This window comes from Epinephelus lanceolatus, chromosome 5 (assembly GCF_041903045.1).
Source record: "Epinephelus lanceolatus isolate andai-2023 chromosome 5, ASM4190304v1, whole genome shotgun sequence".
Classification (NCBI taxonomy): domain Eukaryota; kingdom Metazoa; phylum Chordata; class Actinopteri; order Perciformes; family Serranidae; genus Epinephelus; species Epinephelus lanceolatus.
Genome location: NC_135738.1, coordinates 1,291,984 through 1,305,969, shown reverse-complemented (window position 1 = coordinate 1,305,969; position 13,986 = coordinate 1,291,984). Strand labels below are relative to the sequence as shown.

The 13,986-nt window shown below is 41.7% G+C and overlaps 1 protein-coding gene across 1 annotated transcript in view; it reads left to right on the top strand.

The window, feature by feature from the left end:
- LOC117261994 (voltage-dependent calcium channel subunit alpha-2/delta-4-like) overlaps nucleotides 1-13,986 on the top strand; it is a 98,849-nt gene that overhangs the window by 31,916 nt on the left and 52,947 nt on the right. Inside the window, exons 12-22 of the mRNA XM_078167564.1 lie at nucleotides 567-645; nucleotides 753-886; nucleotides 1,132-1,149; nucleotides 2,479-2,556; nucleotides 3,169-3,249; nucleotides 3,367-3,441; nucleotides 3,683-3,769; nucleotides 3,875-3,946; nucleotides 11,324-11,385; nucleotides 13,386-13,453; nucleotides 13,703-13,748. Of these exons, the coding sequence (XP_078023690.1) occupies nucleotides 567-645; nucleotides 753-886; nucleotides 1,132-1,149; nucleotides 2,479-2,556; nucleotides 3,169-3,249; nucleotides 3,367-3,441; nucleotides 3,683-3,769; nucleotides 3,875-3,946; nucleotides 11,324-11,385; nucleotides 13,386-13,453; nucleotides 13,703-13,748 (800 nt within the window). The remainder of the gene's footprint in view (nucleotides 1-566; nucleotides 646-752; nucleotides 887-1,131; nucleotides 1,150-2,478; nucleotides 2,557-3,168; nucleotides 3,250-3,366; nucleotides 3,442-3,682; nucleotides 3,770-3,874; nucleotides 3,947-11,323; nucleotides 11,386-13,385; nucleotides 13,454-13,702; nucleotides 13,749-13,986) is intronic.

Below are 13,986 nucleotides of genomic sequence, written 5' to 3'. Positions count from 1 at the left end.
GGGCATGTTTAGCACCAGCATGTGTGTCTGTGTGCACATTTATAGCTGGGGCCAACTGCAGAGGGTACCAGGCCTTTATTTGAATAGATATCAGACGCAGGCCTTTATTTCTTGTGAGCAGTATCACGAACGTGCTGTTTTCTTTCTACCAAACTTCACCCGTATCACCACACAGAAGGGAGCGTGCATCCAATCAAACATGTAAACATTAATGACATCCTCCTCGGCTGAGCTGTAACGTTAGCTAGCTCAGTGGTGCTATGTGAGCTAGCAGCAGGTGCCGGCTTCCTTCTGCGTAGTGATTTGGTCGGCAGGTGTAGTTTAGTTTAAAGAAAATAGATCCTGCATGAACCGGGTTATGATTTCTGGAAAGAGATGTTTATATTAAGTTTTTCTAATGTATTCTTTTTTCGTGCTTAGTGCACCACAAGCCGAGTGCCAACTAGTCCCATTATATTGGAGAGAAGGCCGACTGATTGACGCCCACAGTGACTGAAACACGACAGGAACTCTGTAGATGAGGAATCCAGAACAACAAAGGGTTAACAAACTGTTTCTCTGTTCAGGTGCGAGTCTTCACCTACCTGATCGGCAGAGAGATGACCTTCGCTCAGAACACCAAGTGGATCGCCTGCAACAACAAAGGTGTGTGCGCTTGAATGTGTGTGTGTGTGTGTGTGCGCGCGCGCGCGTGTGTGTGTGTTTCTCTCTCTCTCTATAAACTGCATGTTTCTGTGTGTGTGTTCTCTCAGGTTACTACACACACATCTCCACGCTGGCCGACGTGCAGGAGAACGTCATGGAGTACCTGCACGTGCTCAGCCGGCCAATGGTCATCAACCATGACCATGACATCATTTGGACGGAAGCCTACATGGACTCTGTGGTGAGCCAGAGCCGGCCAATCAGAGAGCTTAAAGTAGCAGCTCATTATTTTCTAAGTGTATCAGACATGAAATCATGAAACCTTTCTTTCTACATTGTCATTTTGGGGTGAACTACTCCTTTAAGTGAGCATACTGTACAGTCATCATCATCATCATCACTTCACCTTCATCTGTCTGCTTCCTCCCTGTGTTTGGACTCATTCTCCCATGATCCTCTGGGCGTTTTCCTCCATCGCTCCGACAGCTTCCCAACACCAAGGAGGTAAAGAAGAAGAAGTTGTAGTTTTAGATGAACAGTTCTTCATCCTGCAGGATTTAATATGTAGAAGAAGACATAAAAGTTACATGGTATATGTTTGACATGTTAGACATTAATATATCAACATATATGAAAGACTCCCTCTGAGTTATTTCATGACCCCCACAGTGCCCTGACCCTCATGTTGAGAACCACTGGTTCACATTATAGTGATTGTAGTACTTTTACCACCACGGTGCTTTAACATGCACACAGTACTGCAGTAGTCCCACATCACCACCTGGAGTTCAACCTCAGAGCTGCACTAGCTGCATGTAATGTCACAATGAACATATTATATTATATGTAAGGGATGATGTGCAGCGAGCAGGTTGTCATTATAACAGGGTGATGTCACAGGATCCCAACACAAACAGCTTTTCATTTGATTGCTTCTGCTGACAACACTGACAACAAAGCTGTGTATAAACTGTGTGTAGGTGACCAAGAATAAACTCTGTATAGAAAATTCAAAGAAAAGACCGTAAGATTATCATCGTTTTATCAAACCACAGTGACACTGTTTGAACATGGTGTCAGTCACCATTTTAAATGTCTTCAGGCTGCTTTCACAGCTGCCCTGTTTGGTTCAGTTCAGTCAAACTCAGGTGCGTTTGCCCCCTCAGTTCGGTTCATTTGTGCAGGTGTGAACACAGCAATCACACTCAGGTGTGAACACACCAAACCAACCAGACTGAGACCTTCTTGAAGAGGTGGTCTCAGTCTGGTTCCAAAGGAACTCTGGTGCGGTTGGTTTGTGGTGAGAAGGTGTTGCGACCTGGATGTGAAGCAACTGCAGTCACATGACACATTGTTTGGGTTAAACATGAGCATGTTACAGTCCTGGAGGATTATTAATGTGCACCTCCTCCTGTACTGCCTTAATATGCACATTCAGCACATCCAATGCATCAAAACATTGTTTTCTAGTTGGAGCCGCGCCTCGTTTTCAAACTGTATGCTTTGACTAAAATGAACAATGACAGCAATATAGTCCACGATGAGCAGCGCTAAAATCAACCTGCGTAGTTGTCCCTCCATTGTGACATTAGAAAGTGTCACATTTATCTTGCAAGTGTACTCTTCTTCAACGTTTGCTTTACTTCCTGGATTTTTCCCACATGGAAAAAACTTTGGAACAACATGAGTCCCTGATTCAGACCAGAGGAGACCACTCTAGGGCTGACAGCAGCCTTAAAATCTGCCTCCCCAGTCCATCAGTCATGTTTGAGAGTGTGTGTTCTTATAGAAATAGAAAACTCACTGTGTGTCACTTGGTTTGCTTCGTCTCAGCTCTTCACCACCAAAGCTCAGAGTCTCCTGCTGATGACCTCGGTGGCCATGCCAGTGTTCAGCAAGAAGAAGGAAACGGTCAGTGTCAACTCTGTCTACTGTAAAAGCCTCTGCATATTGAGTCTGTTTTTTTGTCCAAAATCGTCAGACATCTGAAAATAGACACGACTTCATGTTATGTCAATCAACTGTCATCCTTCATTAAAGTTATCTGAACTTTAAGGGACTTATCTCTGAAAAGATTTTGGTTGTTAGATACGATAAAGGCCAGAATTCATTGTTGTCAAACCTGTAAGCAGAATAGTCACTCCTCTGACTCACACTGGGTTCACGTCTGTAGTGAATTAAATAGTTAAAATAGATATTCCACATTTTTCTGGGTACCCGCTGGAGCTCCCTTTAAGGACCCGAGTTGAGAACCACTGCTCAGGAGGAGTTTAACAGCATCTGTGAGGATTTTTCTCTTCAGTCGCCATTTTGTTTCAGTCTTCAACAAACAGGAAAAGAGACCACATTCATCCCTCCATAGGAGCAGGACGCTGACCAGAAACTGACCAAATGTAGAAGCTGTAGTTTACATTTTCACATTACAACAGTGTTGTTGTATTAAAACAGTTGATCAGAAGGGAGATTCCTCCAGATGTCTAAAACTCTGTGGTATTAAAGTGACCCTGCTGCCTGTCTCTCCAGCTGTCCCATGGGATCCTGCTGGGTGTGGTTGGCTCTGACGTCCCACTGATGGAGGTGATGAAGCTGGCACCCAGATACATGGTGAGCTCGGCTGAGATGTGTTGGGAAGTTGGTCTTGCTTTTCACAATAAAAGCTGTAAATGTCAAAATTCCTCGAGCTTCCTCTCCTTGATGTTTCTTCCTCACCTTCCTCCACAGCTGGGAGCTCACGGCTACGCTTTCCTCATCACCAACAACGGTTACATCCTGGCTCACCCTGACCTTCGACCTCTGGTGAGTTCAACATGAATGCAGACGACAGATTTAACTTGAGAGCAGCAGCAGCAGCTCTGATTGACTAGATCTCTATTTAAAGAAAGAGATGTACCATTACAGTGTCGCAGATGTCCTGAAGGGTACATTAAGGGGAGAAGGTATTAAGTATTTATGAGGATGGTTATACAGTATTTCACTACTCACACACACACACACACACACACACACACACAGTAACAGTGTGTCCTCTGTCCTACAGTATAAAGATGGAAAGAAACTGAAGCCGAAGCCAAACTACAACAGTGTGGACCTGTCGGAGGTGGAGTGGGAGGATACAGATGAGAGGGTAACTACGATTTCAAACTCAGGAATTACAGTAGGAATGAAAGCTTTCACAAATTAATTTGAGAGGAACACAACTGATTTAACTTTGTATTATTTGCACTTGTAGCTGAGAACGGCCATGGTGAGGGGAGAGACCGGCAGCAGAACACTGAGCATCAGAGCATCGGTGGATAAAGGGGTGAGGAATCAATCAGTTCACATCGTGTTGATCACAGCATCTTAAAGAGGCAACAGACAGCATCTTTTCCTAAATATTATCATGATGAAAATAATGTGGGTTGCACAGGGTAGTGTCCACAGTAAAATCACACTATCAGCGTTTACATAGGTTACTTAGTGGCTTTGCAATCTGTGCAATAAGCTTCTGCCACCGGGGACGAAATTTCGCAGAAAAAATCTGCTTTACGGCAGGAAACGCGTCATGTATTGTGAAACTGGTCGGTCAGCCAATCAGGGACTGGAGCTGGTCCTTATGAGGAGTTGGGCATGAGATAGTTGAGTCACGAGCACAATGGCAGACGGACAAAGTTTGGAGACAAGTGAAAAACGGCCTAGCAAAAGAAAAGGAGCTCCTCTGTGTGAGGAGGCAAAGAAGAGCAAAAAGGAGAGTGATAAAAGAAGAGGAAAAACAAGAGTAAACCTCAGTCAGGCGTTCAAGAGATGGAGGGAGCTCCGTGACCAAAGAGGCTTCAAAACCCATGTCCAGCTAGCTTTCTTTCTAATGGATCAGTAAGTAACACGGCTAAATGTTAGCTAGACCAGAGAGGACTGTACTGTACTGGCTGCTAGTTCATTCCTAGCTGGCCAGCATCGCAAATCGCCGCAACCAGGGAGCGGGTAGCGAGTGTTGGTCGGCTGACATCCTGGTTGCCATTCTACGGCAGCCCTCGGACAGTGATACCCCCCTCCCTTCCTTCTGTTCTCTTCTCACGGAGGCAGCTATCCACGGACATCGCCCAGCTAAGTTACGCCCAGCTAAAGCCTGATTTATGGTCCTGCGGCGTACCTACGACGTACCTACGTCGTTGCTGTGACGCCGTCGTGAACCCTTTGAACTTCTCCGTCACTCCATTTCGTCGCGGTGCAATTCACCGCCAGAGCAGTAGGAGGCTGCGTTCCTTTCCTGAATGGTTATCGTCGTCTCTAGTTGATTCTTTGTTTAGCTTCCAGCTTTTCCGGTCACAGAGAGATGAACGCGGAGCACGTACAAATGGCTCCGTCCGTATCCGTATTGAACGTTGAGCATAAATGGGCCTTAATACTGCAACATCTACATCGCAACAGAAGATGTTTCAAGATGGCGGGGATACGGAAATACGGAACCGGAAATGCGTTGCTTCCAAGCAAACCAATCACAGCCCTCTCGGTCTGCGCTGGGTCTGCGTCACCTCGATGTGTAGTTACATTTCTGGGGAGGTGCACGTCAGGCTACACCGGGGGCTACGGCGAGTCTTCTGCGTAGCCACGTACCCTACGACGTAGCGACATCGTTGATTTAACGCAGGACCATAAATCAGGCTTAAGTGAACACTGGACTTTGTTTCCCATTCAATTTGAGCTCCAACCGGCCGCATGGTTTCCACACGGTAGCGTTTATTCTAGAATGGGGACTGTTTACATGTGCATATTGGTATAATTCCACTGTGTCTACTGTTGTTTGTACTGATACTGTACATATTGGTATCATTTACTGTGAGTTTCCTGCTGATAATCATTCAAAATAGTTCTACGGTCGATCGGATGATGCAGAACACACCAGACAAAATTAGCTTCACTGGTCACAAACTTGAGGTTCCTAGGATGGTGAAGGCAGGACCTGCCCTAGTCTCCCTCTGATTGGCTGGCACTCATTGCCTTCATTGGTTGGATTAGTGAGGTTTAGACAAGAGGAGTGAGATTGATTAGGAAAAGGTTCAGATAGCTGTTGTGTTGGTGGGTTTGTCTTGTACTGGTGGTGGGTGTGGTTTGTAGGGGTGAGTCATGTACGCTACAAACACAATGTGTCTGCAGCTATACATGTGTCAGAAACCTTTATTCAGTCTCTGGCAGAAACACATCACAGAGGATAAGCGCCATGCAGAAGAAGCAAGAGCAAACCTGTAATTACAAAATAAAAGTCTCTGTTTGAAAATAAAAGTCTCTGAAGATGAAGAATTCACAACAATCAGTGTAACAGCTGATTACAAACTGTTGAGTGATGCAGTTCTACACACAGGCATTCACACAGTCAGGTTCATATTGTGTTATAGATTGACAGAATTTACAGAATCTTTGTTTCTACCAGCTTTTTAACTTTCCTCTCTACATGCGCACACACACACACACACACACACACACACACATTTACCACACATTATAGAGTCAAGCACACAGCACTGTCCACTGTCTTCATTCTTCACTATGTTTTGTTTCTGTTGTGTTACTGTTGTTGTCATGGTCACAGTCATCATCGCTGTCACACCAGGTGTACAAGGTGTACAAGGTGTACAAGGTGTACAAGGGGGCCGGAGGTTCAGGTTCATGATTTTCAGTTAGTCTGAAGAAAAGCACTGGTTAGTTTTAGTTAGCATGCTGAGATTATTTGATATGATTCAGTTTGGATTGTTTATTGTGTGAATGAACTTCATACTGTAAACAAAGACACACAGTATCTAATGAAGCTCCGCCCATCAGCTGACTCACCTGAGACAAACCAGGAAACAGAAAGGTTTTATGCCTCACTGAGACGACACAGACACACACGCACACACACACTGAGAACTGTCATGACGAGAAGATTAATTCATTTGATTGATTTTGATTTGAAAGTTTATTTTGAACATTTAAAAAGAAAAGAAAGCAACAACAACAGACAATGAAAAGATTGTTCAAAAAGGAGTGGAAAGAAGTGGAACTTTCATCCCACCCCTTCATAAGAAAGAAACTGATCATTTGCAGACACTTAATAGCACCATTATTTAGTGCCAACATTTTGTTTTGTTGGAGGAAATGATCCCTGTTAAAGATAATGGGCCTAATTGACAGCTTTGCTGCTGGAAATGTGGAAAGTAGCCTATCATGTCTACACTTCATGGTGTTAGAGGGATTTTCCTTTTTGTTTTTTAAAGAGGGACACTAGCTATATTTTTGTGCAGCTGTTAATTTCTAACACAGCTCAATATCAGGATGATTTTATTCAGACTATCAATTTGGTGTTGATATGATTTAATTGTGGCGTCAGCTTTAAGCTTTATTGTAGCATATATAACGTTATGACAAAGAAGACCAATTTATCAGACGCAATGATGTTAGACGATAATTGTAATACACGCAATTCATCTGCGCAGCATTGATTTCATGGGATTCAAGGGTGTGATCAGTGTCAGATGTACAGGTACAGGTACTGTAGCTACTTGAACCAGTGATGAGTCATTTAACCTGCACATCATTTTATTTGCTGCCTTGTTTGGTCTTGATTTTTCCCTCTCTCCTCCTCTATTTCTTCTTTCCTCACCCGTTTCTTTTTCTTCTCTATTATGTGATTTCATTGATGTTTTGACAGGGGAATTTCTTTGATAAGCTTTTAGTGGCTTCTAAGCTCTCTGGCACTTTTCTTTTTTTAATCTTGTAAATGTTATACTGTCTGTTTTTAACATTATGTGCAAATAAACTAATCTAAACTAAAACTAAACATTATTCATCCCGTTATGCGTTGCCACGCATGTTTCCTCCTCCTGCAGCTGCCACGGTGTTGGCCTTTTCTCTAATGTTGCTTTTCTCCTCCTCATATTTTAGTAGAATTAATCTCTGATCCTCACGAGAAATACTTTTTTCCCCTCACATACGGCGCTCTGTGAGGACGATCAGTGACGCTGCGCTTCTCTCATGATTGTGATTGGTCCGCTGTGTGCGCGTTCACAGCTCTTGATAAAGCAACACTGGGTTGAGTTACCGAGTTGATATCCAGCGTCGTGATACTGATTATCCTGATTGCCATTGTTAGGATTAGTCAACCCAGGATAGGTCTGGGTAACCCAGGAAAGGTTGATCTCGCTTCGTGATACAGGCCCCAGGTCTCAGTCACACAGTCGAGGAAACCTGCTGTTTGTCATCTCCTGTTGATGTGGTCCAGTCAGACGTGTGAGACGACTCCTCTGTATGTCTGATTGGTCTCTGATGCTTTTAGGTTGTGGAAAGTTCTATTTACAAAGAGATCTTATTTAGCATGAAGGGTTTGTTTTGTGTGTGAAGAACAAAATGCTGTACCACGGTTCAACTATACTGATAAATGACAGAGACACAGATCCCTCTGAGCAACAGCTGAATAAGAACAGAAGAAATTAGCAGTCATTGGTAAAAGAAGCTGGAAGCTTAGCATCAAAACGTGTGCAGACTTGAACAGGAATGGTTCCTGTTTAACTGCCAAGTGCACAATAATGCTTCCAACAAGCTGGAAATACCTTCAGCTCTTCTTCAAACTTCACAATAGAAACAGAAGGTCAGTGGGAGGGTTAGCACTGGTCAAATATCAGCTGAACATGCTATGAACTGACAAACCACAGTTTAACCCTCTTCAATCTAACCACTGTCTGAACTTCAGAGGGCCTGAAGAGAAATACACTAACTCAGTATTTAGAGTCCAGTTGCAGCAATAATGATCGAGGATCAATGATGCTTTTCTGATGTGGAAAACAAATTCAAACCCAAGTTCACACAGTATTGCACTGGGACATCTACTAAATGGAAGTTTGAATCATTTGATTCTTCTTCATTTCAGATGCAAACAATAAAACTTTGTATTTTACTTGCTATCTGCCTGACAGGTTTACTAAGCCATGGAATCCTGCCTGACTCTATCATGTCTGTCTTGTTAGTGCCTGTAATCAAAAACAAAGCAGGCAAAATAAACAGTATAGAGAACTACAGGCCTATTGCATTAGCCAGTATCTTATCTAAAGTTGTGGAGAAAATCCTTCTCAATAGGCTAGAAGATTACATAATCACAAGTGACAACCAGTTTGGTTTTTAAATGGAAACATGGCACTGACATGTGCATTTTTGCCTTAAAAGAAATTTTAGACAAATACAACAGACAGAACTCAACTATTTTTATGTGTTTCATCGATGCCTCCAAGGCCTTCGACCGCATCAGTCATGAAAAATTGTATAATAAATTGCGTGTTAGAGGGGTCCCCATGTGGATTTTAAGAATTCTTGTCTACTGGTATGCTCATCAGACCTTCCACATAAAATGGGGAAACTCTGTGTCAGAACCTTTCCGAGTCAGTAATGGGGTGAGACAGGGTGGAATTTTGTCCCCTTTTCTTTTTAATGTATATATGGATGACTTGTCACAGCAGCTGAATGTATGTAATACAGGGTGCATGGTTGGCTCTATGTTAATCAATCACCTTATGTATGCTGATGATTTAGTAATTTTTTGCCCATATAGTGCTGGCTTACAACAGCTATTGAAAGTCTGTACACAATATGGTTTTGACTTCGACATCAAATATAATGCAACTAAGAGTAACATTATGATAGTCAGAAGCAAAGGTGATAGGAAATTAGTTTTCCCTGATTTCTTTTTATCTGGTTCTGTTCTTGAGGAATGTAATGAGGTGAAATATCTTGGCCATCATATTGTAAATGATCTGACAGATGATAAAGATATTAAAGATATTAAAAAAGATATTAAAGATACACATGCTAAACTTCTGTGCAAGCTGATTGGCCTGCAAGTAAAGCTTGCTACTCATGTTAAGGTAGCATTATTTAGAGCATACTGTTCTCCTCTGTACACTGCCCATTTGTGGCGTGTTTATAGCAAAAAAACATGCAGAGACTAAATGTGGCCTATAATGATGCCATGAGGATGCTTTTAAAGCTTCCCCGTTGGTGCAGTGCCAGCGAGATGTTTGTGAATGTTGGGGTGCCGAACTGCTCTGCTGTAATACGCAATCTCATGTACAAATTTATGTGCAGGCTGTCGGCCTCAGGAAATGACATCATATTGTACCTGTGTGACGGTAAGAAGAGCTCGTTTCGGTTCTCTTCAGGACTGTGGAGCCACTGGCGCTCCAGTCTGTATGTGAGGGCTGATAGCCTACCTGATGTCTGTCCCTCCGTGACTACATCTGGTTGATAATGGCTGCTATGACTGTGATTGATGTACGTTTTTATTGTATTGTTGCATTGTTGTTTTTATTGTCTGTTTTTATGTATTTTTTTAGTCACTATGAACCTCCTGCTTGTGTCCTTAATCAAGTCTTTATTATTATTATTATTATTATTATTATAATACATTTGGTTTATGAATTATACTGTTTTATACTGAAAGGAGAAAAATCAAATCTAAACAAATTGTGTTTGTACAGCCTTGAAAAGTGTGTATTTCAGTGTGTGGGGTGGATGTATGGGTGAGAGGAGGAGTTAAAGGAGATGTACAGAAACAGTATATGTAGGAGATGTGCAGATGAAGAGGGGTGATGCTGATGGGTTCATTTGTTTATTTAATTGGGCCTGGTTGAGATGGGGTTTGTATATTTAATATCTAACACTGTTTATCTATATCAACGGTGCTGCTGGTAAAAATAGTAAAATGATTTTGGCTGACAATTTCCTTTTTAAATGAGACATGAATACTGAGAAGGGGGAAGGATATATAAGTGTACACTTCCTCCTGCTCCTTTTCAAGCATGTCTGTTTGTTTTTATTTTTTGTTTTGCTCAAAATAAAGTTATTAATTCATTCAAACATCAATAAGAACAGTTGATTCATAACTTTTGAATGGCAGTGTCACACAAACGTTATAATTTGTCAGTGTTTGTTTTATCATTTACTACTTGAATATATCACCATCAAATACTGTCACAAGAACAGCTGTGGGAAAAGTATTCAGATTTTTCACTTAACTAAAAGTAGCATTACTGCACAGTGTTAAAAGTCATGCAGTCAAAACCTTCAGAGTAATAGCATCAAAATATATTTTTTTAATGTATTTTCATTATATCTTTAAGTGTTTTATTTACATAAGTAAAACGTACTGTAGTTACATTCCACCACTGCACAAGTACATAATGTAGATTTAATAGTATAGTATGGGATTAGGACACACCTGTAGTTCCCCTCCAGCTCAGTAGATGGCAGTAATGCTGTGTTTATGTTGCTGAAGAAGACTTCCTGGTGGGCCTCCATTTGATTGGCTGCAGTTTATTGTGAACAGCAGATGTCAGTTTGATTGTGAGCTGATCTTAAACACTGTTTACCAAACTGTCACAGCAGCTAAAGGAGCTAACAGAGGCTAACATTAGCATATTGACTTTACCATCAGGATTCAGTAGATAAAATAGTAAAGGAGTGTTCTGTCGTAGAGACCAGAGCTAATGATAAAATAAGATAAGACAGAAACATGTCTACCTGATGAGACTGAACAGATGTGGAGACACAACCAGCTGCTTCAGTCTGCATGTTTAATGTTTGATGAACTCTGATGTGGATCCAGCTTTTTGATGTATGTTTCTACAGTGACTGTCAGCTGATCATAACATGGTTCTCCTCTCGTCTCTTCCAACAGAAACGACCTCTGTACCTCGTCAACGAATACTTCTACACCAACATAGATGAGACACCTTTCAGGTAAATCACCTGTTTTTGTCTTTGAGACTTTTAAACAACTGTAATGGTTTGATGTTTGATCCACCTGTGTCTGCCCACTGAAAGCCAGTGTGCAGGATTTTGGGAGATATATTGGCAGAAAGAGAATGTTTATTTTTCATTTATTTTTATTTAACTCATTCTTCATCAGTGATCTCTTTCTCAAGGGAGACCTGGCTAAGACGGCAGCATACAAATTACAACTCAACAATGAACAGCAAGGACATAAAAAACACAAACATGAAAGATACTAAGATATAAATGATTTAAATACCTGCAGGCATCCACAAGTACCAACCGATTCATTCACCATTGTACATATGAGACCTTTAAGACCAGACATAGGGACCAAAACCCTCAGTTTCTATACATCTTGCAGGCCGTTCCAAGTGAGGGGAGCAGAGACCTGAAAAGATTTCTTTCCCAATTCAGTCTGTTCACGTGGGACAGACAATAAAACCAAATCTTGCGAGCTCAGACTATAACTACAGTCAGATCTCCGAGCAATCAAAGTGCAAATGTACGATGGTAGTTTACCCAGAATGGCTTTATAAATAAACAAATAGCAGTGACTGAGCCTACACATAGTCAAAGATGGCCACCCAGCCCTGGAGTAAAGAGTACAATGATGAGTGAGGCCTTCACAGTTTGTAACAAACCTCAGACCACTGTGATATACAGTATCTAACATGTGCAAACAGTGTGCAGGTGCATTCATGTACAATAGATCACCATAATCAAGAACCGGTAAGAAGGTAGCAGAGATCAGTCTCCTTCTGGCCTCCATAGAGAAGCAGGACTTATTTCTGAAATAGAACCTTAACTTCAGTCTCAGCTTTTTAAGAAGATTTTCAACATGAGGGAGAGAGACCGTCATCAAGCCAGATACCGAGATATTTAAAACTGGAGACAACTTCTAACTTCTTTCCCTGAGCAGAAATAATGTCAGCAGTGTTATATAATAAGTTTGTTTTCTTTATTGTTTAATCACCTGAAAATAGCAACTCTTGTGTTTTTGTTACCTCAGAATGAGACATTTATATCCACATAGGGAGCAGGTCCTCGTCCATGTTGCACCGCCATGTTTCAACAGAAGCCCAGAAAACACAAACCAAACACTGACTCTATTTTTAACGTGAACTGCTGTATTCAGTGTTTTTACTGGTTTGAATCAGCTGGCCTGTTTGTTCTGGAGAGAAGAGACCTTTGTGGATAATTTGGCTCGTGGTAAAAACCTGAACAATGAACACTGAATGAACCGAGAGTTCATGTTTGTCACACGAGGAGTTTCAGCAAGTTGCAATCTATAATCCTCACCGCTAGCTGCCACTCAGTCCTACACACCTCTCATTTAAGTTCTTGTTAAACCGTCCTGTTGGGCATCTGTCAAAAGATCCATCAAAAACCCACATTTTCCTCTCACCTGTAGGGCTGTCTATCAGTCCAGATTGTTCTGGGATCACTTTCAGAGTATTGGAGATATCGGCCTTCTCTCTAATTTAATGGAACTAAATAGAACAGATATTTATAAAAACTTTTAAAGCTCAACATGGTTTAGCGCTGCGTTATATAGCTGAGTTTATGACTCCTTTTGCTCAAAGTCGTGACCTGAGATCCTCAAGCCTACCTTCACTAGTCGTCCCTAGATCAAGGCTGGTAACTAGAGGTGACCGGGCTTTTGCCATCGAGACCCGATGCCATACTACTATCACAATCTCATTTAGAAAAACAAAAATATATATATATAAGGAATATAAATGTGTCTAAATGTTTGTGTTAATGTATTGGCCAATATATCAGGCAGCTCAAATATCAACCTCGTGATCCAGTAGCAGCTGGACACTGACCCAAAATACTTGTTTCTCTTCTCACTGTTGATACATCCAGCTGTGTGTGTGTGATCTGACCACTAGATGGCAGCATTTTACAAGGTATGTTATTTAATCACAAAGGCTTCTCTGTCTTCTTCTCTGTTTCTGCAGCTTCGGCATGGTGCTGACGAAGGGTCACGGACAGCTCATGTTTATTGGAAACGTATCTGTGGAGGAAGGTAGGCTTTCCCACAATGCACTGCTGCAGACCTCTTAAATAAACTATTGTATCTGATGCTGAAGTTGGTTTGAAAATACAACAAATCAGAACAGTGAGTGTAGATGGATGTTGAAGTTGTTTATTCATACATATGAAAATACAACCTTGTACATGTGACTTGGAAACGTGACCTACATTTCCATGTTGATAAGGTCAGTCTGTGTGTTTTCATTTGACCTGACTGACGTGTTTGTACCTTCCCCTGCAGGCCTGCACGATCTCACCTCCCCAGACCTCAGCATCGCCTCCGAGTGGTACGTCTGAAACTGCAAAACATCAGTTTGATACATGAACCGATGTTTGATACAGCTGACTACATCAGTTTAATTTTTAATTCAGTTTGTTGGCAGAACACGCAGAATATACAACATAATGTTTTCGAATGTAAATGACAAGGTGAGTGTGGGAGTAATAGAATATAGAGTAGAGATATGATAAGAGTCATGTCCACATAGTTATGATTCAAAGTGTCTTCCCAAAAATATTTCCAGC